General features: G+C 42.9%; 1 protein-coding gene across 4 annotated transcripts; it reads left to right on the top strand.

Moving 5' to 3' along the window:
• Nucleotides 1-797: 797 nt before the first annotated feature.
• Nucleotides 798-24637, top strand: igsf9b (immunoglobulin superfamily, member 9b). Of its 4 annotated transcripts, none has more exons than XM_068650080.1 (22): nucleotides 798-1240; nucleotides 5794-5889; nucleotides 7436-7642; nucleotides 14785-14931; nucleotides 15612-15763; nucleotides 15927-16044; nucleotides 16301-16442; nucleotides 16574-16719; nucleotides 16796-16938; nucleotides 17019-17159; nucleotides 17244-17360; nucleotides 17441-17591; nucleotides 17692-17803; nucleotides 17888-18063; nucleotides 18144-18382; nucleotides 18522-18606; nucleotides 18689-18859; nucleotides 18944-18980; nucleotides 19153-22407; nucleotides 22557-22726; nucleotides 22893-23107; nucleotides 23276-24637. In XM_068650080.1, exons 2-21 carry the CDS (start codon nucleotides 5829-5831, stop codon nucleotides 23093-23095), a joined length of 5973 nt encoding a protein of 1990 aa, XP_068506181.1. In that variant the 5' UTR covers nucleotides 798-1240; nucleotides 5794-5828; the 3' UTR covers nucleotides 23096-23107; nucleotides 23276-24637. The 4 variants fall into 4 exon arrangements, with proteins under 4 accessions (XP_068506181.1, XP_049618095.1, XP_049618096.1 ...); XM_049762138.2 differs by having other exon boundaries at nucleotides 22554-22726; XM_049762139.2 differs by lacking the exon at nucleotides 22893-23107 and having other exon boundaries at nucleotides 22554-22726.

The raw sequence follows: 24637 nt of genomic DNA, 5'->3' as shown, positions 1-24637 counted from the left end.
TTTTTTTGTCTAGCTGCATGGTTGAAAATAATAATTTTACCAGACTTTTTTTTAATTACACTAAGGCCTATGCCAAAGCTATTTCTTTCAGAGTATGAACAGTATCAAAGTTAACCAAAGAGGAAAATTATTATGTGCGGAGAAGCTTATTTTTCTCTGTTGCAGCAGGTTATCTATCATAAAGGGCATTATTAGGCGATTGTAAAAGATTTACCCGGGATTGTATTGCCCCCTCGTGGTGATAAACTACCATGCTACTGAATAGTATTTGCTTCAATCAGAACTGGCCTACTGACCTAGTAATTTATGATAAAGTATTACCACAGTACCTAGTGTCAGCAGCAAACAAAACTGCGACAAGCATCTCTTGGCCTTTTGGCAACTCTTCGGCTTTTGTTACGTCTTAAGAACGACTCTTTCTTGCAAAAGAGCGCTTTTGTGTGAGGCGCCCAAATAGCCATTGCATGAAGCTCACGTTCAGTCGTTGCTAGTCAACGGAATTGGTTTCATTTTTCTTCAACGTAAAATGCATTTTAAGTTTGATATGTATCTGCGGGGAGTTTATATACAACTTATTCCACACGTTCGCGTCATATACAAATTATTAATTTGCATGCTATGATCATATCGTGCGTTGTGGTTATTTTTAACGTTTTTATTTATTTTTATAAAGCACGGTATATGCTTATTTTGAAGGTTTCTACAGGAAGCCTTTTAAAATTAGTTGGACTTAACCTTTATCGATGTGCAACCGTATAGAGGGGAGGGACTCTTGCTAATGGGAGGAGAAACTGAGTATCAACAACGGGTTTTGGCCAAAACGTGCTGGGTGCATTTTTCCCCCTAATGAAACAAGCGACCGTCGGAAGAGAAGGTGCACTGAGTGATTTTTTCCCCCCTCATAAAACGTATTTGTTTTTTGGTTTTTGTTTTGATCTCCCATTGTTTTAGCTTCTTTCAGCCACCTTGGATGAAGAAGAATCCTGCAGTAGACGCGCGATAAGTTTAAAAGGACTTGCCCGAGGCTGGACTTGTTGTTTCTTGTATTTCTATCCTTGGGAAGTCTGATCACCATGAGGGATTAATGTTTTTAGGCGGAAAATGTGATGACTTTTTCAACTGGTTTAAGGTCCTTGACGTTATTTATTAAAGTGATCAAATAAACCCGAAGTGAATCTGCAAGAAGAGTCTAAACATCGATGGAGTGAAATGTTAAACTTCCAAAAGTGCCTGCAGCAAGGTGAGCTCATTCATATGCATGTAGCGTTTAATGCACCATTCACTTTATGGTAAACTTCCTAAAACAGAAAATCAACCTGAATACGTGACTTCATTTTATATTTCACAATGTTTTTTTGACTCAATCGCAACTGAAGCACTCTTGTTCTCATTATGTACCACGTGAATGCCACTAAAATTACAGTTATTTCTACAGTAATTAGAAATATGCAAATAATACTTGTGTTGTTTTCCCTTTTTAAAATTGAACATGAATGCATTGTTTCACAGAGCCATTGTTTATGTTTATTGACATGCGAGCCACTCGGAATCTCATATAGTTTAATTTTGTAATTCTGCCAATGTCGCTTTTTAGCGCATGTTGCTTGGATTCAACCTGCGGGAACAAGTAAAATGCGTGTTGGGTTTTATTGCGCCATCTTTTCCAGTTGACTGATTCAGACAAAAGATACGCCTGTTATGATTTACAGGAGGTCTGTCAGGGTGGTGGCAAGGAGCACTGAGCTGCACAATGGATTGCAGGGGTGCACAAGGGCTTGTTGCTTGCTGTTATTTTCACATGGACCATAGTCACCTACCTGCTGCAGCTGGGCACTTTGGCTTTTTTATCGAAAACACAAAGCACTCACAAATCAAGTTTCCCTCCGTGTGAATGGGCAATGTGCTACAAAGAGGCTCACATCATTCCGAACGCCTGTAATCCTTTGTGTTGTACCTCAGGATTTTATGGGGGGGTGCTGTCTGACTGCAGTATTCAATACATTTCCTTGAGGTTCTCACTATTTGTGATACAACCTGCTGAAAAAGTAGAGTGAAAAGAGGCAAAAAAATACTCCATGTTAAAGAAACCATCTTTAAATGGGCAGCAAGGTGGAAAAGTGATTATAACATGACTGCCTCACAGTTCTGAGGTTTTGAGTTTGAAACTTGGCTCTGGCTTACCCATGTGGTATTTTCATGTTCTTCCTATGCTTGCATGGCTCATATCTATGCATGTAATGTTTATTGAGGACTCTATATGCGACTCGCGATAGGATGGCGACCAAGCCAAGGTGCACTCTGTGATCCTAATGATTATCGCTAAAAGAAATCGATGTGTCCCATTAAATAAAATGCAAAAACCGAACACTTATCTGTGGATTACAAATGTCTTTGTGTAGTTGCAGTTTTTAACCCTCAATTCACCTCCTGATCGTGTCTGTAAAGTAGCTTAACGAGACTGAGCTGACCCCCGGGGTTTGGGAGCAGGTGGGACAAGGAGTTACAACTAGAGGCATTCGCTACTCTGTGACTTTCAGTAATAGAAACAAAACTCAATAGCATGATCCGAAGCTCCATTTATGTCACTGAACGTAATATTAAAAACATTGAATCATTTCTCATTTGCCGGTATTGATGGCCCCCGTGGCTTCATCCAGAAATCACTACGTTAATCCATAAACAGCAGGCTTTCTCGCTCACGAGACCGGGACTCCACTCATGTGCCTACAGCTTGCCAAATTCATTTCCCTTTGTGCAAGACAAAGTCAATACACTTACCAAAGTGGGTTGGTATGCCAGGGTACACAACCCAAGGTTTGATTGTTTTATAAACTGGTCCAACTAGTTAAGGCTGGAGTGATTTTTTTTTTTTTTTCCAGTCAAATAACAAACAACCATTAAGAATGACTGCTTAGTCAGTGGACTCAAACTATGAATTTTGACTGACGCCTTTTGACTATTCCCATTTTGAATTTTTATTCTGTCAGCGGGAAAGGGGTACAAACCTGTCAGTCAAAGAAGCCGTATGTGTAATGCTGTTTCTAATTTCTTACGAAATATCAATTATTTTGGTAGACTGGAGGTGCATTCAGTGACCACTCACAAAATAGGACATCTCAAAACTACACGAAAAAAAATTCAAAGCACCAAACGGCAATGACCGCCTGGAATTTTTTTTTGATTTATTTGACACACCAAAATTAGAACAGCCACATGTTAACTCAAGTTGCAGGGACAGCTGCTCTAAGAAAGTGGTCGAGTAGTTTCATCTGCAGGGATGGATCCTCACTTTGTGATGTCACAAAGTCAGGACTTGAGAGTTTTCATGAATTGGGCGGGGCTGCTGCTGAGAGAGGAGGGATGAGGTGGAATGCACCAAGATGGATAAACAGAGGAAAACAACACTATTGGGGTGGTTTTTTTTTTTGTTGGTTTTTTTTGGGGGTTGAATTAGCATTTGAACTTGGCTAAAATCTCCCAAAAAGTTGATTTAGTGTGATATGGTTTCTTTAAAAAAAATTGCTCATGCACATCTCTTACTTACAGTGATTTTTTTTTCTTTTTTGTCCAAAGAAATTATGTGTGTTCTCACAAAAGGGGCAGATCTTGCATCACCACTGCAGTGCCTCGAACAAAAAGCTGTTCTTCTAACATGAAGCTGAAAGCCAGCCGCGAAGTAGGGAATGTGTCAAATCTTTTGACCATGTAGTATTTAATGCAGACAAATATATAAATCAAGTCATCAATTATGAAATGAAGCTGAATCTTGATACTTGTGTGATTGATGATTTAGTGGTTCAGTGATGAGCCATGTGAATGGTTGTCTGACTCTTTTTTACACGGTGACTGATTTCCAAACACACAACAATGACTGTATGTCATAAAAGCACGGAGAGGTTGCTGTGATTTTTGTCTTTGTTTGCATCAGTGTGGCATTCTTCTTTTGTGCAGCTGTGAAAGTGTTTACTGAAATGACACTTGAGTTTCCCTGCCAGGCTGGTTTACTAAGACTGCCTTCTTTGTCAGGATTAACATGGATTAACAACAGAGTATTGCTACTGCTTATCATGCCTGTGACTGTCACTAACATCAATCATGGTTCTGCCTGACACAAACACACGCACACACGCGCACACACACACGCACACACACACACACACACACACAACGTAAATTTGTACAGACAAAGCAGTATGTCACTTATTAGAGCTACAAAACGAGTTTAAAGACACTTGACAGTCATGATAACTCCATCGTGGTAATCCATTGCATCGTCCATCATAAGCATTTGCATTATTCAGTTAATGAGTTTACTCAACTGTTAAAAGGGGCATACATATGGCGAGGCAAAGTCCACCAGCTGTTATGTATATAAAAACCACTGTCATAGGATACAGTACTCCGTTCGAGGTTCTTATGCATTAATTTTTCATGCTAGTTTGGTGCAGTGATTTCCAACCAGGGTGGCAAGATTTTCTTTTATTATCATTTATGATTTACAAATAAAATGGGTGCCCTGGCTCAAAAAAGGTTGCAAATACTGCACTGGACCGTAGATAACATCAAGGTTAAATTTAGCATGAGAAATTTAAGCATCTGCATTGGCATATCTGGTTTTGCCTGAAGTCTATGAAATAAACCGCATTGATCAAATGCTCGAAAAACACCTATTTTGTCACTTCATTCAGTGTCCTTGATTGTTCTCACAATTTCATCTGTAATTCGATTAGACTGTTAACACCAAGGGCACTAGAGTAGGATTACAGTGCTGGAGGTGCCACAAATGTACCATCCAGAAGGCTAAGTCATGACTAGATCCAAAGCAATTTGTGTCAGTGAAATCCATTGAAACATGGGTTCGCAGTTAGCACGTGCTGCAGGTGTATTAGCTGTTTGGATTATGCTGGTTCTTCCAAAGGTACTTACATTGGCTTTTCAGCTGTTTATATAGACCAGGAGGTCTATAAATGCAATTGCCAGTTTGAATTAGGAAGTAAAACAAGAGCGGCTTGATCAAAAGGCCGGATGTCTGAGACCACCTAGGTGATGATGTCCTTTCAAAATCCCCTTGCTTGGATGCCTGAAGAAGTTGCATAGTTGTCGTCTTCCTCCTTTTGCAAATCCTTTTAGTTGAATAACTGCTTGATTTAGTAAAGATTTGCTAAAGGCGGCATGTTGTTTTGCTTGTAAAAAAAGGTACTGAAATAAGATGACATATTTTATTCCAACCCCAATATTGGATGCTCTCCTAATCACCAGCAAGTGGCAAATAACATTTCATTTTGTTGCAATAAATCAACGCACAGTGCTGGTTTTTTTTATTTTGCTATTTAGGAATCTTACTCCCATTTCAGTTAATGGCATGTCAGCTATCCAATTTCAGTCTTATTTTTAAAATTCAACATTGATATTTATTGCCGCAAGTATTGAGCACCTGAACATCTTTCATAGAAGAAAATGTCCTATTTTGCTCAAAAGACAGCAACGCCTCTTGTTTTTTTTACTTGATTGTTCAGTCAATTCTAGTTTGTGAGGTCCAATTTGTTATGAAAAAAAAATTGTGCCTCGTCGTTGCTATTGTAACATGTGCACTTATTTTGGTGTTTAATCAAAGGCATCTTTAAGTCTGACTGCAAAAGATTCTAGGAGTGACTGGAAATGTACTTTCCCGAATCCAACGCCTTTCCAGACCTACAAGTTTTGTTCCAGTGGTTCTCAAGAGTCATAACCAGATGTTAATTGAAGGACTACTTTTTTGATTTGAGAATGACTGTAGTATTTCTGCTGCTTTAGGTCAGGAGATGTGTGAAGCAGCGTGACGGACGGCCATGGGACTGGAGAGAAGGTGGCTTCAGGCGATCACCATCACTCTTGCCATCTTTCTGCTAAGTGAGTATGCTAATACGATATGGATTTCACTTTAGGATGCAAATAGTTGCACATATATTATTTTGCAGTCTTCGTTTATTTTTGATAGTGATTTCTCAGAGCGATTATTCAAACAGATCAATAATTCAAACAGCTGGAACTGTCAACTGCAAAATGTCCGTTTGCACTATGTATCCTACAAGTAATAAACCGTACAATAATCTACTAAATTGTAAGCCGGGAACTAAGCGTATTACATTACAAATAAAACCCATTAAGTCTCTTTTAAGCACACTTGAAAATCAGAAAAAAAGCATATTTTCATCTAAATGTTTTCAGAATTCATGTGAGCATTAGATGACAAAGCAGAGCCCTCTCTGGCTCTGTGCTCAAGCGTTTTGTTTTTCTTGCATTTGTCAGCCCACTTGGCTTCACCGCGTTGCCAAGTTGCCTGCCACGTCAAAGCATCGTTTACCAGTTGGCACATGTTGCTGTTAAACTATCCCCACTCAGTATAGGCAGCGAGATGATGAACACACTGGCACGGCTCCCTCTATAAAGCAGAAGGGTTATTGCAATTCGCTTAAATGACAGAGAATTGGGGCCAAAATGCAACTTAAATAACATCTCTGGGTGTGGAATTAGATCAATCTGGGATTTATGCTGCTCTCAACGGCAGGCACGCTTCTTTTAGTGCATGTGTGTGAGTGTGTGTGTAAGGCGGGGGGGGTTGGGGGATTGATTGTGCTGGTCCTCTAACCATGTGTGTACCCCAGTGGGTGGTGGGAGGTCAGCCGGAGGGAGCACAGAGAGGCCCGCTGCCCTCGATCAGAGTATCAGCCCCCTTAACCCCGCCCCCCTGTGGGATTAAAGTGATGACCAGACCAGATGAGCAGCAGAGCAAACACTGGCACCCAGTAGTGCACACGCCCACGTGAGCTCATGGCAGCGAGCGAGTTTTCCGATACGGAGAAGAGAGAAGCTACTCCAGGTGTCACTAATGGGATTGCGGTGTGTTTGTAGGCTTTGCCACCATAAGATCTTATCACCAAATGGCACATCTTACATGCCTCCGACTGCGCACTGGGAAAATGCTCACCCCAGTTCCACTTCAAAATGTAGCTTTGAGCTTTATTTTTTTGACCTCTCCCTTTGCTCCCTCAATCTGAAGCACGTTTTTAATAGCAAGCGCTCCATCCCAGGTCTGGCAGCTATTGCTCTCTTTAAATGGTTCAAATGCTGTCTTTGGAATCATTCATTCATTTCTTTCCCCCTAATCACTATATAGCCAGGGATTTTTTAAAATATATTTGCTACATAGCTCATTCATTAGTCAAATAAAAAATAGTTCTCAAACACTACCTAGGTGCGTCGTTAATGATGCCATTGCGGCCGCCGGCATAACATATTGAGCCAATAAATTAATTACGATAACATTGCATAGTTTTAAGATATTTTGAAAACTACATATGATTCCAAACTTATAGACATTGTATGTGTGTTGTTTTTCTCATCAGCCCAAAAGGCAGCCATTTGCTTTATCTTGGTCATATATTGTTGTCTGCAGGTGTGTCTCAAAGTTTGTCATCAGTTGTTCGTGGCAGAGAGGGGGGGTCTGCCGAGCTGGGCTGCAGTCTCGCTTCAAAATCTGACGACGCCACCAGCCCAAACATCTTCCCGTTACATGTGGTGGAGTGGGTGCGGCTCGGTTACAGCGTTCCCATCCTCATCAAATTTGGAGTGTATGCTCCTCGAGTTCATCCCAACTACAAGGGTAAGAGACTCATTCAGCTTTACGTTCACCTTTTTCAATTTTACTTTCAAATGTCGTCCCTGACAGGGAACTTTCAAACTTTGGACATTAGTCTCAGTCGTTTGAGATTTATTTTACACTCACTCAAAACACATTTAGAATGACTTCAGGTGCTCAGTCTTTGACTTTCCTGTCTGCCATAAGAGCAGAAGCGGTGGGAAAAAAAGGCGAGAATGCCTCCTCCGTTCAAATGGAGGCAGCTAGGGGGTGGGGCAGCGCTGCAAAGAGCAAGGGGGAGGGTACAAGAAGCTATGCGCATAGTGGGATTAAGTGCAGGTGGGGGCTTGGTGGTCCCGATGACAGTATTTTTTATTAGTATGCAGAGGGGTGACCCAGTAAGAGATTGCCAGTGGAGAAGGAAGGATGAAGCATGTGGAATAATGGGAGTTTTCTTGCTGCAGCGCTATAATCCTGTCATTGTCTAACCCTGAACAAAAGACAAAGAGGGGTATCACTACCTCCCTTTGCTTTACAAAAACCTAAAGGGACCATTAGGACAGGCCAAATCCCATCCTGTCCCAAATATGTCATGGAAAAGTGTGAGGATGCTCACCTACATGTGTACTGCAAACATCTGGCAACAAGAGTAGAAGCCCTCACGGGGTTGTAACGTGCACCTTGGTGGTATTTATTAACGCCACATTGATTGTGTGAAGCTACAAACAGGATGCTTCCACTGAGCAATTGGGCTACATGTGTATGCGTGTTAGGCCGTTAACTGTGCTATTGTTTCTGGGCAGTCATCTGGTATTTTTCCAGTCCCACACAGACTAAATAACATTCTTGGGCACTGTTTGGGATATTCCCGTATTTTAGCATAGCCATTCCGTGTGTGTGTTATCTGCTTGGAGCTTTACCCCCGTCTGCATTAGATCCTTATGCCTCCCCTCCCGCTGGAGGCAGATGGCAGCATATGATGCGTGTCAGCGTTGCCGCTCTAATGTATCTCACCCTCAAATTACAGTGTTGGGGGGTTTTATGATGACTGTTGACTTGATGGCAGTTTCCAGAATGTTGTCCGTGCTTGTCTGACATCAGAAACTGAAACCAGGATGTGAGTGAAGTATAAACTCCATAAATATAATCGTAAAGTGAGGATTCCCCTGCCGTTTAGAGGTGGATTTATACAAGCGGTATCTTGGCCGTTAATGCGACGGCGCCAGACTAGACTACATAAAATTTTGTGATCCACCTTTGGTAAACTCATTGCCGGTGAATAATGATATACAAGTATCTCAAAGGTCTTTATGTGTGTTGCTTTGTTTTAGTCTTGCTCTTCTGTCTTAAAGAACAATTAAGAATCAAGCAATGTCTAAGTATTTTATCTATTTATTTTTTAATTATATATTAAAAAATAAATTTAATGTAGGTCATCAGGTATTTGAGGAGACTTCAGAATGGCTTTCTTCCTTTGCTCCTTTTAAGACACCAGTCTTGTCTGCTTCAAGTGAATCCGAAAGGTATTGGTGTCCTTCAGCCCTCTCTTGTTTCACACCCAGCATGCCCTGCAGGGCTGAACATCACTGAACACATAACAGAGGAAACAGCCAGATCAACTCTGTACTGACATGCTATTATAGTCTGTTTGAGCCGGATTTGTTGGAGAAAAAAAAAAGAAGTGGGGGTCCGTTGGTGTCAGGGAGGTTTACTGTTGCAGGGCGAGATCAAATAGCTCCCGTGTGCTGAGGAAAATCATCAGAGACGGTGAGCAGGAGAGTTCGGCCCGAGGCCACGGCAACAATGGGTAAACCCCCCCAAGTCTCTGTAGGCCTTCATTATACTCGCAGTGGATCCTTCGAGCATGGGAGAGGTTCCGGCATTTTTGCACGCATACACATTCACACTCACACACAAACATTCTCACACGCACACTACATGCACACCAACACACACACACACACACTAGTCCATGCACAAATATGGTAATGCAATGTCATTTGGACATATTGCATTCATTTCCCAGTTCACTTCAAACTGGTGAGTTTTGGATTCCAGTACCACAATGTTCTGAAATAGATTGTGGTCGTAATCCATTGAAAATCGACCGAGGCATCTTGTTGCTAATTACTTTGAGTTGCTAATGGACATGTGCTGTTGGTTGGGCATATTAAAAGTTCGAAAGTCAGAAATGTTTCTAAATAAGGCTGCAGTTCCACCCATTCATTTTCTATCCTGCTTTTCCTGGAAGGTTGCTAAAGCTGGAGCTTCTCCCAGCTGACTTTGGGCAGACTAGTAGACTGGTCACCTGCCAATGACACGACATAGAAAATATTCCTACTTTTTCACCGTCACACTATGTCAATATTCCATAAGCGACCTGACATTTACACGCATGTTGATGCTCATCTCGTAGAAAAAGGTGAGACACACTACAGAAATCCGAGAATATTTACTGTTAAGAGGCTGAAATTCCAAGGATTTAGACAATTTGAACTTAAACAAGGTCTCCACACAATGAATCGATTATCAAAATAGTTACGATTATTTTGATAATTGTCTTGATTAAATGTTGCTCCTGTAATTTAATGATTTCTACCGGTAGTTTGTATAAACTTGCCGTGCACATTTTTTTTGCCCATGTGCAATGTCACTTCAGTTTACGCATAGTATGTTATTTAGGTTAGTATGCTCGCTAACACGATTGATCAATTGGGATTCCAATTGATGGTGGATTCCAATTGATGGTGATTTGTGTGTTGAATCATTTACTTGCTGAATGCAGTCATATATGTAACATAGGCTCAAGACTGAGGACATGCTAGATGCTATTGTTGATGCTTCACTTATTATTCTTTGTCTGTAGTGTTCAGCTCAATCAATCCAAACTGGGTGTGCACTTTTATAGTCCTCTCTCTTTTAAGTGCTTTGCCGCTATAATGTGACATTTATAGGCAATTACAAACCTCTCTTGACGGGGGCAGTGGGATCAATTAGTTGCAAATTTTCACTGTTTGTGGAATTGCTCTGTCGCTTGGCAGAGGTTAATTGCAGTTTTCCCTCACGACTGAAAATCTGCAAGTAATAATAATGTGGCCAAAAAACACCACTTTTGTGTCAATGAAACTCCTCAACACACTTCAACAACTTGCTAGCGAGATACAACGACATTGTAACAAAGTGCAACTTTTGTCGAAATGAAGCTCTTGACATCACGTCAACATGTTTGTTTGGCACGGAGATGCCCCAAAATTGTATAAAATACCTTTTTTTGCTTTGGCCTGAGCTCAAAAACACCAATCATATGAGTTTTCCAGCAAATAATGGCAGCTACGTTGCACAAAAAAATATATATATATAATAATAATTTTATTTATAAGGCGCCTTTCAAGGCACTCAAGGTCGCCGTGCAGATATAAAATAGCATAAAAAATGACCGGATCAGCTACTTGGTAAATTTGTGAGTGCCAAACTGCGACTATGCTCGCAAGATCATCTCCAGTTTAATAAGAAGCTGCTCCAGAGGGCGAAGACTGATCTATAGATAACATACCCATTAATCTAAAATTTACATTTTTTTTCCCCATGTTGTACTTTACACAGTAAGTGTAAGATGATTAGAAACAATTACCTGGGATTTACTATGGAAGACAGTGTATTAATGTAGTCACTTATGAATGGAAAAAGAAATAGTGAAGTAGGGGTTATTTGGCGGTGATCAAGTGAAAGTGAAATTAAAGACCACCCATTTTCTTTTAACCTTGATATAGTAGTTTTCTTCCCTCTTCAGCTAAGTAGTGTAGCTTTATAAATTCATCTGTGTTGGAAACCACTAATCCAAGTCCTGTGAGGTGAATTTAGATGAATGTGCAGTAAATAATACTGCTAAATACTTTGTTGAAACAGCTCAAGCTCTGCAAGAATTTCAATCAAAACAACATCAGTAGACAAAGTGAAATTGTTCCTCTTTTATCCAACAGCAACGTGTTTTTCCTATTATAATTATTCCAACATGATGTTTGGCAAAAATGTTGTGTTCTTCGGCTTGGAGCCAAGTTACTCCATGCCTTTGGTTGGTCACTGATCACATTCCAGATGATGAGTTTAGGGAAGTTATAATTTAAGGGCAATAAATATACTGCCATCATGTCAGAGTGCCAATTCCTGTGGCGAAGCTTGGCACGTGAGGCGAGTGTGCTTAATGGTGCAGGGGTTAACAGAGCTGGACAGAGTGAGAGGGCCAGAGTTAACTGTAATCTATATCACGACAAAGAGCTATTCATAAGAGGCTTAAACTGATTAGGGGGACAGGAGGATTGAAGAGGGAAATTTGGGGGGACGTGAGGGGGGAGCTGTCAGAAGCATGGGGCCAGGTCCCAGACTTATGATTGTATTCAAATCAAAACATATCCCACAATGCCCCTCTGCCCCGCTCACTTACGCACATTCGGATGGGCAAAGAAAAGCAGTGCTGATGCTATTCCTAACAGGATCATCTTTCTTCCTCTGTGACTTAAATGTATCTCGTATAATTATCTCAAAGAACAAGTTTGAATGGTAACGGCTGAGACAAGTTTACATCTTTGAATGAGGTGGAACAATCTAAGAATTGTGCTTTTGTTTCACCCAACAGTGCATGTAACACAAATTCTAAATTCATGAATAAAACAGGAAGAACTGAGGAATTCATTAATTCATTCACCCCACCTGGAAAGTGAGAGTTTGAGTCTAGCTTTGTGGGAGATGTTCATTCATACAGCATCAGTGAACAAGCATTCCCATTATCTCCACTTGGATGCACTGACCTGTTGGAGCAAGGGTTTGTTTTAAGGAAGACTGGACCTATCATGTGATAGCTACTGGAAAAAAAAACTATTCGGAGGAACGCTCGGGGGAGACGCAGCCTTTGTGCCAGCCTTTCTTTCTGTCGTCCACCATATAGTCTAATGATGTTTGTCCCTTGAAGCAGAGGGAGTGATGAATGTGTCTGTGGGGGAGTTACGGAGCATAGAGGTCAGAAGAATCCAGCTCTTATTGGTTGTCAGTGGATTATTGATGCTCACAATTGGAGTAACCTCTCCATAACCTCTCAGTACTCACTTCCTTGTTGTTCTACTCGTATGATAGATGATTGTATGCGCTTGTAGTATTTCCTTATGCATGGGCATCACCCTGTATGTAATGCAGCCTTAAAGCAGAGCACCTGCTAATTGCCAGTTTGAGTTCAAGTTCGGAGACTAGGCCTTGAAATGTGTGTGTAGGGGGGGTGAGCAACATTTATCACTCAGAGTCAGCCTTTTGTTTGTGTCTAGGCTGAATAGAAAATTGATTCTTTTTCTCACTCCTCTTATGGTGCCTCAAAGTGCAGCACTTTCTGTTTCAAATCTAAACGGGTTTTCTCTGTCATTTTCCCAATTCTCCCCATCCATGCGCTCCATCCACACTCCCCTAACCATGCAGCCATGTTTCTACAGCAACTGAATTCAAATCTAAACCTACTGTCCGGATTTTGCTTGGTTTCGTCGCTATGGTAACAGGCGAGAATGAAGAGTAGAGGGGTGGGGGCCATCGTCCCTTTGTAGTGATGGACAAGAGCGAGGCAGCGGGAAAGGGTTAAACGTCCAATAGAGGAGCTGCAGTCCCTCAGTGGTGAACCTGCGCGGGCACCACATTTTGAAAATCAACACGTTACCACGTGACGCTAAAGCCTTGAGATCAGCACACAGTTTTTTTGGGTGGGTTTTGTTTTTGTTTTTTTAAATGCACATTCAAGAGCTGTTAGCCACAGGAGGATTAGTTGTCTGTGTGTTTTTGTGATTTATGTAAAAATGTTTTTTCTCTCAGAGCGCAAAACACATTTAACTCCATATTTAAGTGGAATGGGAAAATGAACAGTTAAAAGAGAACATAGCTGAGGTTATCCCCTCACCTTTTTCTCCCCATGCCCCCCTCCCACTTGTTTGGTCAATGCTGACCTGAGCTTCAAGGCATTTTGTTTGTTGGAGCATCTCAGAGGAGAGTATTGGCCATCCAAAGCTTGACGAGGTCAAGTCAATAATTAAACGTGACTATTAAGCACAGCAACAGCCCCAGTCAGGAATGTGGGGTTAATTATAAGCCATTGTTGCCTGTCTATACTCACAGCATGTGTGTTTCACCCTGTCTGGAGGCTGTGTCTAAAGTTAAATGAATTTCATAGCTTTCAGGCTCGGTTCCAGACTATGCTTTGTAAAGGGACGTCAATAGCGTAGCTATTATGTTCCTTTTTTGCAATACTTGCTTCAAGGTTCTTGGGTATTTTGTCAATATTTCCTCCTGCATTCACTGTCTGAATGTGTTGTTGCTGCTGTGAAATATAATGCGAGATGCTGTGCGAATAGATTCAATAAAAGAATTGAAAGTATCTTGCAAGAAAGAATAAGAAAGGAATAAATTGATTTGATTATTAGCCTACATAAGACAAGTGTTTTTTTTCCCTCCGCGAAAACAAGAATGACAAGATGCTGGGAAGGTCCCACGATTGACTCTGTTTACTTTCAAACAGCTTTAAGCCACGGCCTGGTTTGAACGTGTGCGTTTCCCCCTCCTGCGCACGCACACCCTCCTGTCGTTAAAAAGGCTGAGATTGAAGGGGGTAAAAAAGAGTTCATTGAGAGACAGAATAAAAGAAAGTGCGTGTGTGGTGGTGGTGAGGGGGGGTAACTTCGGGCAGCGGTCACCAGGCAACCGACAGATCAAGTTTCAAAGCCTAAAAGGGAGGTATAGAAAAAGTACGCAGAAGGGGTAGAGTGGATTCTGGGAGTTAAGACAGGGAGAGATGAAATATGTGTGAAAGTGTGTAGGCATGCATGGGTACATCTGTGACCACCCTTTGAAGATGTTGTGATGTCATTATTTAAATTTTATAGTCATGGCATGCATTCATTGTGAAAATGAATTCGCAAATCCCACTCCCCCCCGATGCCGTGAATCATTTCTCACAAATATCAGCGGCGCAGCTGTTTTATTTGCGAACATAACGTTTATGACCGGCTAAGGCCTTTGTGTCGTGATCCCTGTGTCATCGACACTGTAAGCTCCTCTCTCACATGTGCTGACTGCGGCGGTCTGGCTGCCAGATTGCACTGACCCCCTCATCTCTCTGTCCCTCACCCCTCCTCCCTCAGGGCGGGTCTCCCTCACCCGCGGCGCCTCCCTGCTGGTGGAACGGCTAACCCTCGAGGATGAGGGCTGGTTCGAGTGCCGCATCCTGCTACTGGACAGCAAAACGGACGACTTCCAAAACGGCACGTGGACCTTCCTCTCCATCACAGGTGCAGCACTGCAGGGCTTGGGACAAACAAGAGCTGCTCGTTTAATGCTGGCTCATCACTGGCAATTTGATTGTTGACATCTGAGGCGGCATGTGGCTAAAAAGGCACTGGCACACCAAACTCACACTGTTATGCCACATGACAGTCTGTGTGTGAAGAGCGCAACATGCCTTTGCACGTGTCTGTAGCAAGAAAACATTTGATGAAAATGCATGTCACTTATCAACTACCGGTACGCTATCAGTGCCACAATTATGCCCAAAGAAGAAGTTATTGAGTGTGAAAAGCAGATATCATTTTATTGTACTTCACTCAATGAAGGGTTTACACGGCCTGCATTAGGTTGCTAATGACCACAGGACACAATTCATTCTTGTACATAATAGTGGTGCATCAGTGCACATATTGTATTTCATTTGAATACATAGCTCAAAACAATTGGTGATGTAATCCCAAAACGGAATGAAGCTTGTGTTTATTTTTAGCATGGATGGGTCAAGTGAGTGCAAGGATCAAAATGACACAATAGGTAATCGAGATAATTTTTGTTGTTGTTAATGTTTTTCCTACCAAACCAGATTTAAACCCAAGCTCCACTATGGAATTAGAGAACCCTAACTATGTATGTAACAAAAAACTATATATATTTAGCTGTTTCATCTGTGCTGTGTTTGTTTCAGCTCCGCCGGTGTTTATCAAGACACCACCAACTTTTGTGGAGGTTTTGCTCGGAGACTCTCTGACGCTCAGCTGTGGAGCTCATGGCAACCCTCGCCCAACTGTTGTGTGGCACAAAGATGAGAGCCCAATTGAGAAACATGAAAAGATCAAGGTGAGGAAGATGACTATTTTGTATTCATACATTTAAATTAAAACTCAAGAGCTCTGTCACAGTTGTAACCTTTTGATTCCAGTGCAGCAGTTTAACCACTCAACGACACTCGCGACTGCCAATTTTGCTCCCTACGTTTTATCTTTGTATATTTTTTCCTCAGGTGCTCAACGGTACCTTGTCTTTGACCTCAGCCACAAGAAACACTTCTGGAGTCTACAAATGTCATGTTTCTAATTCAGAAGGCAACCTGACGCATGCGATGCAGTTGCAGGTCAAAGGTGAGTGTTGGAATGAAAAGAAACAAAATTGTTCCTCCGCGTTAACCATGTGCAGGGATGTGCTAGCAAGCAAAACAAGGATTAAAGCATTTGAAAGTACAGTAAGTAGTGCAACTCAAACTGAACGGGAAAATCAAATCAATTCAACCATAGTGCCACCTTCTGTCCATCTCTCGTTACTACAGCAATGATGGACCTCAATCTGTACAGGGTCCACTCGTGGTAATTATTGTTTTCTTTGACTTTGCCAATGCAGGTCCTCCAATCATCATCATTTCGCCAGAGGACACCACTCTTAATATGTCCCAGGATGCAGTTCTGCAGTGCCAGGCTGACGCTTACCCTTCCAACCTCACATATGAGTGGATGAAACAAGGACAGAATGTTTACCATATTGAGTGAGTCTCATTTATAATTACATCTGATTTTAAAAAAAGGACCGCAAAGAATTGCTAACACAATTACAGATTGAATTCAAATGCTGACAACAAAAATATATAAAAAACTGTTTTTTTTGTTTTTGTTTTAGATCTTTAAAATCCAGAGTGAAGATTTTGGTGGACGGCACCCTTTTAATCCCTAATCTAATTCCAGAAGATGCTGGAAACTACACCTGTGTCCCAACAAATGGGATACTAACTCCACCATCAGCCTCAGCACATCTTAAAGTGAAACGTAAGATTATTTTCCGTTTGAAAAGCAAGCATCATAAATCGACTGTTTTTGTTACAAATCATCAACTCCACGGCAGACCCAGCTCGAGTTGTACGAATGCCTCGGGAAACCTACTTGCCATCTGGCATGGAGGGGGTCATTGTGTGTCCTGTCCAGGCGGACCCCCCAGTGCTGTATGTGAACTGGACCAAAGATGGGAACAATTTAAATCTTGACAATGTAAGTTGTGGGATGTTGCACTACTCTCTGCACTACGCGTATCAATTCCGAAGCAGAGAAATATTATTCTCCATCTTCAGTTGCCAGGCTGGATGGTGAACTCTGAGGGCTCGGTTTTCATAGCAACGGCAAACGACAATGCTGTGGGCATGTACAGCTGCACTGCGTATAACAGCTACGGCACCATGGGTCAATCTGAGCCCACCAAGGTCATTGTGCAGGTACGCCAGGCTGCCCCCACTGTGTTTTGTTTCAGAGATCCTTTTCCTCGCTCGTATGACAAAGGCTATATTTCTTTGTTCCAGGATCCACCCGCATTCCAGGTGCCTCCTCGGCCTGAGTATCTTCAGGAGGTGGGCAGAGAGTTGATCATCCCTTGTGAAGCCGATGGAGATCCTGCGCCAAACATAACATGGAGCAAGGTGGCGTTTCTTTGCCTACTAACACACTGATGATTTCCGCAAGTGTTAGTTTTTTTGACCGGACGTGTCTTCCCTTGCAGATTGGCCCTATTCCTCGTACTCAGTACTTTGTGTTGGCTAACGGTTCCCTCCTGCTGCAGCCTCTCAGTAAAGACCATCATGGGGGCTGGGAATGCTTGGCTTCGAATCGTGTAGCAACTGTCAGTGCAGGCACTGTGGTGATGGTGCTTGGTAAGTGGGTCCATGTTAAGTGTAGCAATATTTGGGACAGAAGTAAAGCTCGATCAATCTGCACAAATTTGGGTTAAAACCGGTTCTGTGTTTTGCTCAGGTACCAGTCCTCATGGTGCGTCTTCAGTATCTGTGAGCACAGAGATAAACCAAGCTAATGTATCCTGGGTACCTGGGTTTGATGGTGGATACACCCAGAAGTTCACTGTTTGGTAAATAACATGGACAGTGTCGCAGTATAAAATGCAAAAGGAAATGCTAACATTTATTTATTTTTTTTAAAAATAAAAAATCAGGGTCAAGCAAGCATCCAGAGGTAAACATGAATGGGCATCTTTACCGGTGCCCACATCCAAAAACTACTTGTTGGTCACCAACCTTCTGGCTGCGACAACTTATCAGTTCAGTGTCCTACCTCAGAATAAACTCGGCTCTGGACCTTTCAGTGAAATTGTTACTGTAAGAACTCAAGGTTTGTGAATATTTTTGGTGCTTTGACATTTCTAGCCACGTTTGTATTGGCATGGCCCTAAATCTGCTTTCTCCACCTAGCTGTGCCAACAGAAGCCCCAACAATCATCACCACTCTACTAATACTCGAACCACCCATCATCTTGTCTGCTAACCGGACACGACAAGGCGTTCTCCTCCAGTGGTCACCTCCTGAGATTCCATCCTCTCCCCTGACAAGTTATGTGCTGCAGGCTCGTCGGAATCAGGGCCAGTGGGTCATCCTTAGCAGCAACATCAGTGCCAATGAGAGTGAAGTCCTTGTACAAGGACTTCTTCGCGTAAGGAGAAATTCTTATTTTTTACTGGCAATCAAGCAATGTTGCGTGTCAGATGATTCAGATTCATGTGTCAATATTTCATTCATTCACGAATTGTTTTCACTTAATGTTAAGTTAATCAAATCTTCCTGTTGCTCAGGACTCCAGTTATGATCTGAGGCTGATGTCCCGCAGCAATCAAGTGCGCAGTGAACCAAGTGATTTTGTCAGTATATCTACTACAGGTAATTTACAAACGCTGGAACTTGCATATTTAAAAATATTTATGTATTCCAAAATCTGATTGTTTGTCTGATTGGACGACAGGGATGGAGATGTACCCCCTAAGCCCTAGTTTCTTGGAGCTTGTCCCTGCACCCCTTCTTGCAGGCGTGGTCGCAGGGGTGTGCTTCCTTTTCATGGCCATCGTGCTCTCATTAGTCACAGCTTGCTATATGAGAAACTGGAGAGAGCAGCGGCGCCGGAAGAGACAACAAGGTAAAAAACATGGGCAATGTAGTACTATATATATTGACTTTGTTTAGTGGAAAGCATTTTTTTATCTTGTTGTCCTTCTCGTAGATGTCCCATCGGCTTTCCAGAAGAGTCCATCTTCTGAGTAAGTGTCCCAACTGACTTAATGTATGTATAGTAATAAAAAATTATCGTGGCGATGGAAAAGAAAACTGCCAATGCATCGTAATGTTTCACGTAGTTTATGTTTTACTCAATTGATTTAAGTTCTACATTTCTGTAATTTTTATGATTATTCTTTCTTTTTTCCCTCTCAGAACTCGCTCTCCTCCCCGCAGCCCAGACAGTGTCTTGAAGCTGAAACTGTGTCCACCTATTCCCTTCTTCCCCACTTCCTCTTCACATTATGATCGCTCCTCGTTCGATAAAGGCAGTCGAGGAGAATACCAAGACCAGCGCAAGCAACTTTTGGCCAACTCATCTCCACCACCGCATTACACACTCTTTGAGAGCCACCTGGGGTCTCAGGCTCCTTCCCCAACATCTTTGGAGTCAATTCACAGAGGCCCAGATGGACGTTTCATAATCCAGCCTCTGATAGAGAGTTCCAGTCCCACCAATAAAAAAAATCTCAAGGATATCTTGCAAAGCAATGGCGGCGCAAGTGGCTCAGGAAGCAACCGGACATCGTTTCGAGACTCCCCAAAATCAAGTATCTTGAGTTCCGACAAGGGTTCGCCACCTACTGTGGATGTCCTGGAGATCAGCAGGTCTCCCTCCTCCCCTGGAAGAGTACGGGCCATTGCTCGAAACTTCTCCCGTCATGGCTGTTTTTACTCTGATGATGAACATGGTTCCGAGAACCTCCTGGAAAGAGCAAGTTTCTATTCAGACAACAGTGAGAAAAAAACAAGTGACTCAATGAAAAGGCATCGCAAGCCAGCCCGTACTGAAGACCTTTTCCCCATTTTGTCAAGAAGAACCTATATTTTGGATAGCGAGGCAGACAGTCCACTGATCTCAGGCTATCGACAAATGGCCAGTCACCTTACCGATGACAGCACACTTATCACACAACTTGACAGTGAACTGGAGAACGATAACATCCAAAAGTGCATCCAACTGGCCAAGGAGAGGGAGGAAATGGAGCGTGAGCTCCAACGCTACACCAGCAATCTCAGAAACCAAGATGATGGGAAAGAGAGCCCAAAATGTAGCGTATCCCAGTCAGATGAAGAACCTGTCTGGAAACTACAAGATGTTACGCTTCGTCAAAAACACAAGCCCTCAGGACACACGAGTCGGGTAGCAGACTATCGAAGGGCGTGTTACTTTGGGAGCACGAGTAGTCCTACGGACAGAGTTCCTACATCTCACATTGAGTGGGACATTAGCCCTGTTACCGCCGTAACGAACCTTGTTCCGGTAAAGAGCCACTGGGAGAGCCCATCGGCAGTATTACAGCAGCTACAGCATTCTCATTTGTGTGCAGAACCTACAGAGTCCCTTCATTCTCCGGTGACTCAGAACACTTCCCTTCCCGTGCCTTCCACAGAGGTGACATTTGAAAACGCCACAGTTCGATGCTTAGCCACGTCGCCCAGAGCCAAGTCGCTGAGCCCTCACAGAGATTTAGATCTGAGTAGGAAGTCCATGACAGAAGGCCTCCAGGAAACTAGTGTCAGCGGTGCCCCTTCCCGCTCTAGGAATTCATATGCTTATGGCACTCGGAATTGGAATCCAGCTTCTCTGAGTCCTTTAGTCTACAGTAAGCGGTCTGCGAGTCCAGCTTTTACTGTTTCATCATCATATGGAGCCGCAAAAGATCCCGGTCCCTCAAGTAGCCCTACCTCACCCTATGAGCATCAGGTTAAAGCAAATGGCAAAGGCGATAAACACAAAGGCTGCAACGTCCGTCACAGTTTGGGATCAGAACCAGAAGGTGTCCGAGCACGCTCCAGAAGGAGTGAAAAATGTTTCTTCTCTGATAGTCCCAGCCCGATGTCTACATTGACTCTCGTAGAAGAAGCTGAAAGCGATCGATCCCAATTTTCTGTCCCAGGCATGTCGGGGTCATTCAAGACCAAGCCAGCTGCATCCCCTCCTAAAATGTCGTCACTGCAGACGAGTGCAATTCTGGAATATCTGAGCCTCCCAGGTTTTATAGAGATGAGTGTAGATGAACCCGTAGAACAGGCTGAAGTTACAAATACTGTTGGACAATGTTTGGACCAGAAATCTGTACAACCCACAGTGGCTAAGCCTGATGTTGTCCCTAAGAACTGGGAAGTTCATGTCCAAGAAATGGATTCAAATAAAATGAAGGGTTGCTTTGAACAATCACTTTTGCCAGAAAAACGAAGCTCTAGGGCTCAGGGTGAAGCAAGGGAGCATCTACATCGGGTAAGGTTTCCAGATGACATAAGACCACGGTCACCTGCTCCAGAAAAAACTAGCAAACAACTATACAATGAAAAAACACAGATTCGAGCTGAGACCAAACCCAGTGAGTCAAGACTGGGTTCCAGACCAGCTCACACTTTGCTCAGTGCCGCAAAAGGCATGGTGGACATCGTGTCAAAACATTCTCCGAGCTTTGTGGACAGTACTGAGTCTTTATCCGAGCAACCCCAGAGACAAGGTTCTCCGGGCAATAGGACCAATAACATTGCACTACGAATAAGTCAAGCCCCGGTGCCATTTTTGAAGAAATCCTTGAGCGTGGGCCCTTGTAGAACACTCTCCGGTATGGGACCCCCCCGACCTTTCCTTAAGAAGTCTATCAGTTTTGGCTCCCCGAGGTGGGAGCACTTTGAGACCCCAAGGCCATACATCTCTGAGAAATGTTACTGGGATGAATTCCCAAATCCAGATGTCAGAGTCAAGTCTTACAGTTTAGGTCGCACTCCATCTTCCTTTCTCAGGCCAGGTCCTTCGTGGAGAGAGTACATCCCTCTCAGGCGTCCCACCATGGGGAGCTTGGAGAGGCCCAGATGTGCGTCAAGATCAAGTCCCTCCTACTTTACTCCTAACATGTACCCACCCAGAGAAAGCCCAGTCCCCCCAATGTCGGAGCACTGCGATCCACGACGGCAAGCGACAGTTTTTCCTGATTCCTCAAGATGGTCCCCGTCTTATCCAGATAGGCTGAGAACTGCTCAGTACAAGTATTTCCCCATGCCCGCCAGCATCCCGGTTCCCACTCACCACCCCTGGCCAGTACCCAGACCAGAGAGCATGAGTCAGATGGACCCCAGAATGGGCCCCCCGAGGTCCTACCTGCCCAGAGGCATCAGCTGGCCCTCCCCCTACTGCATGCCTTTCCCTCAGAGGGAGGCTGACGGTTACCGACTTGTTGACAGAACAATGAGGCGGGCGGGCGAGTCGGAGCCCCGAGAGGTCAGAGAAGGAGGAAGGGCCAGTTATGCCAGTCAGAGCAGTGGGAGGGGGAGCGCCGGTCTCTTTCGCCAGTCAATGTCCATCACTCCCACACTGCTCAGCTCCCCCGAAACCACAGAGGAGAGTGAGCGGCACAGAGCTGAGCTGGATCCACCTGAGAGGAAATCGAAAAGGTGAAACATTACCTCGCCAGGAAATAGACAACAAAGAGGACTTTTCTCATGGTGGAGGGATTGAGTGTTGTTGCCAAAATAACGCTATTTTTTTTTGGTCTCACTTCTTGTGTATCATCCTGACTTTTTGCTTTTGTGTATTCCAGTAGAAGGAACACGTCAGTAGATGAAAGTTATGAGTGGGATTCTGCTGACGCATGTGTGGACTCTGAAGTCCTGGAGGCCTTGAGGTTTGATCAGTCACAAGCAAATTTCCAGACAAGCAGAGGGAGGCTTGTGTGCGATCAACCTGCTGGCCTCCAGGACCAAAGACACAAAGGTGATGTCACTTTCTTGATGTTTGATTTTGTTGTTGCATGTCGCACTGCGGCTGACGTTGAACGTGATGGTGCTGCATGTGCTTGCTCCCTAAGTGTTGTGATGATTGTGAGCTTTTTCCCATGACATCCATCCATGCATTTCCTGTCCCCCATGCCCTCCCTCAGGCACGTCTCCCCCAGCCTGCCCAACTGTTTCCGCCGACACACCTTGCAGCCAGTACCGCCAATCCCTTAGCGAGGCGCGTTTCAACGCTCTCCGGCAGGAGTACCAAGAGTACAGGCGGGCTCAGGAGTCCATCTGTCCCCACGAGCCCTACCTCGCCCCTGGACATGATTCGGATTCTGACGCCAACTCAGCACTGCTCTAGAAGCAGAACTCGGTCCGTCACTCTCTGGCTGCCCTCTCTTCCTTGATTTCCCTTCATTGCTCGCCTGCCTGCCTCTTGCCTATCACTCACACCTTTTTATGTTTATGTGCTAATGTTCAGTCAACTTTTCATTTTGTTCGGAGCTATACTTCAATACCGCGATGCTTTTTGTTTCCACAGGTGCTGCTGAAAAAGAACGCAAGTAGCAGACAACAGCTTCGTGAACAGTCTTGCTTGATATGTGAAACGGCTCTTTGATAAAAGCTTCAATGGTCTGCTCAAGCAAACTGAAAGAATCCAAGACTGTACCGTAAAGTGGTTTGTTCACATTCGTCATCAAATGGCATTGTTTCCTTTTTGTTCCTGTTGAGAAGGAATTCTTTTGTTTTCTACAACTGTGTTGTGTTTTTGTTGACAATCAAACACAGACACACCTTTGAAACAAAACTAGAAGCAAACCACTTTAAAAAGGTGAGTAAGACCCAACAGAAATACAAGAATAATAATGAAGAATAAGGATAAATTTTCCCTTTCTCTCTCGTGGTACCAGCACTGCCCGCTTAGTATATTTTCACCACACGCTTTGCTATTTCATCCACGGGAACATATGAAATTATAAATATGGTTAAGTATTGTTGTAAAACAATATTTGTTTAATATTTGTTGTACAGTGTATTTGTACGAGTAGGCGGCAAGTGGCTGTATGTATGCTTGCTTAAAAGACGGAAATTGATTTTTCGCCTGTATGAAAGCATTTTCATTGCACTCTGCGTGATTGCGAGAGGACTTTCTCCGCACCTCGCAGTGTGTGGCGGCCATGACCACCAGCTCACAACACTATGTGAAGTCATTATTTCAGGTTAAGATTTTTTTTTTTTTTTTTTTTATAAAGCTTATGACAATTATTTTGTTACAAAATTGAAATGTTTTCTGTCCTTTTCCCTACTACTGACATTCTTGTTCTCAAATCTAATATAATTAATCTTCTTATCCTTTAGTACAAGTACCTCAGGGCAGTTTGTGATGTTAATTATACTTGTCAGTGAAGATTTGTTTTTTTTTCATTTGCTTCTGCTTCTCCTATTTCCCTCAAATAATTTTTTATCTTTCAGCATGTTTATCTGTTGAGATGTACAAATATTTACTTGCATTGATGTAAAAATTTAACGAAATTAGTATTTCAGGAAATGTTATATTGCCTTTTTCTGCTTTGAGCTTTGTGCTCATGTTTTGTGAAGTGAGTTTTATTATGCAAACATGTTTACAGTTCACTGATGTGAAGACAGCACTGTGAATGATTCAGTCTTTTATTTAGTCTGTGCCCATGTTTTTCAAACTGAGAAATGTCAGTGGCTTGTTCACATGACAACCTGTGACATTGTAATGTACTTTGCAAACTGTTTCTACTAAATTAACCCCAAATAAGAAGCTACAGCTGCAGTGATGATTTTGGAGGTTTTGTACAAACTGAAAATTTTTATATATTGTTTTGTTGTTTTTATATGTTTGTATTGAATAAATCGCTTTATTTGGGAAAACAAA

Source organism: Syngnathus scovelli, chromosome 3 (genome assembly GCF_024217435.2).
Source record: "Syngnathus scovelli strain Florida chromosome 3, RoL_Ssco_1.2, whole genome shotgun sequence".
NCBI classification, from domain to species: Eukaryota; Metazoa; Chordata; class Actinopteri; order Syngnathiformes; family Syngnathidae; genus Syngnathus; species Syngnathus scovelli.
The sequence above is the reverse complement of the archived record's forward strand: the minus strand, read 5'-3'. Positions and strand labels throughout refer to the sequence as shown.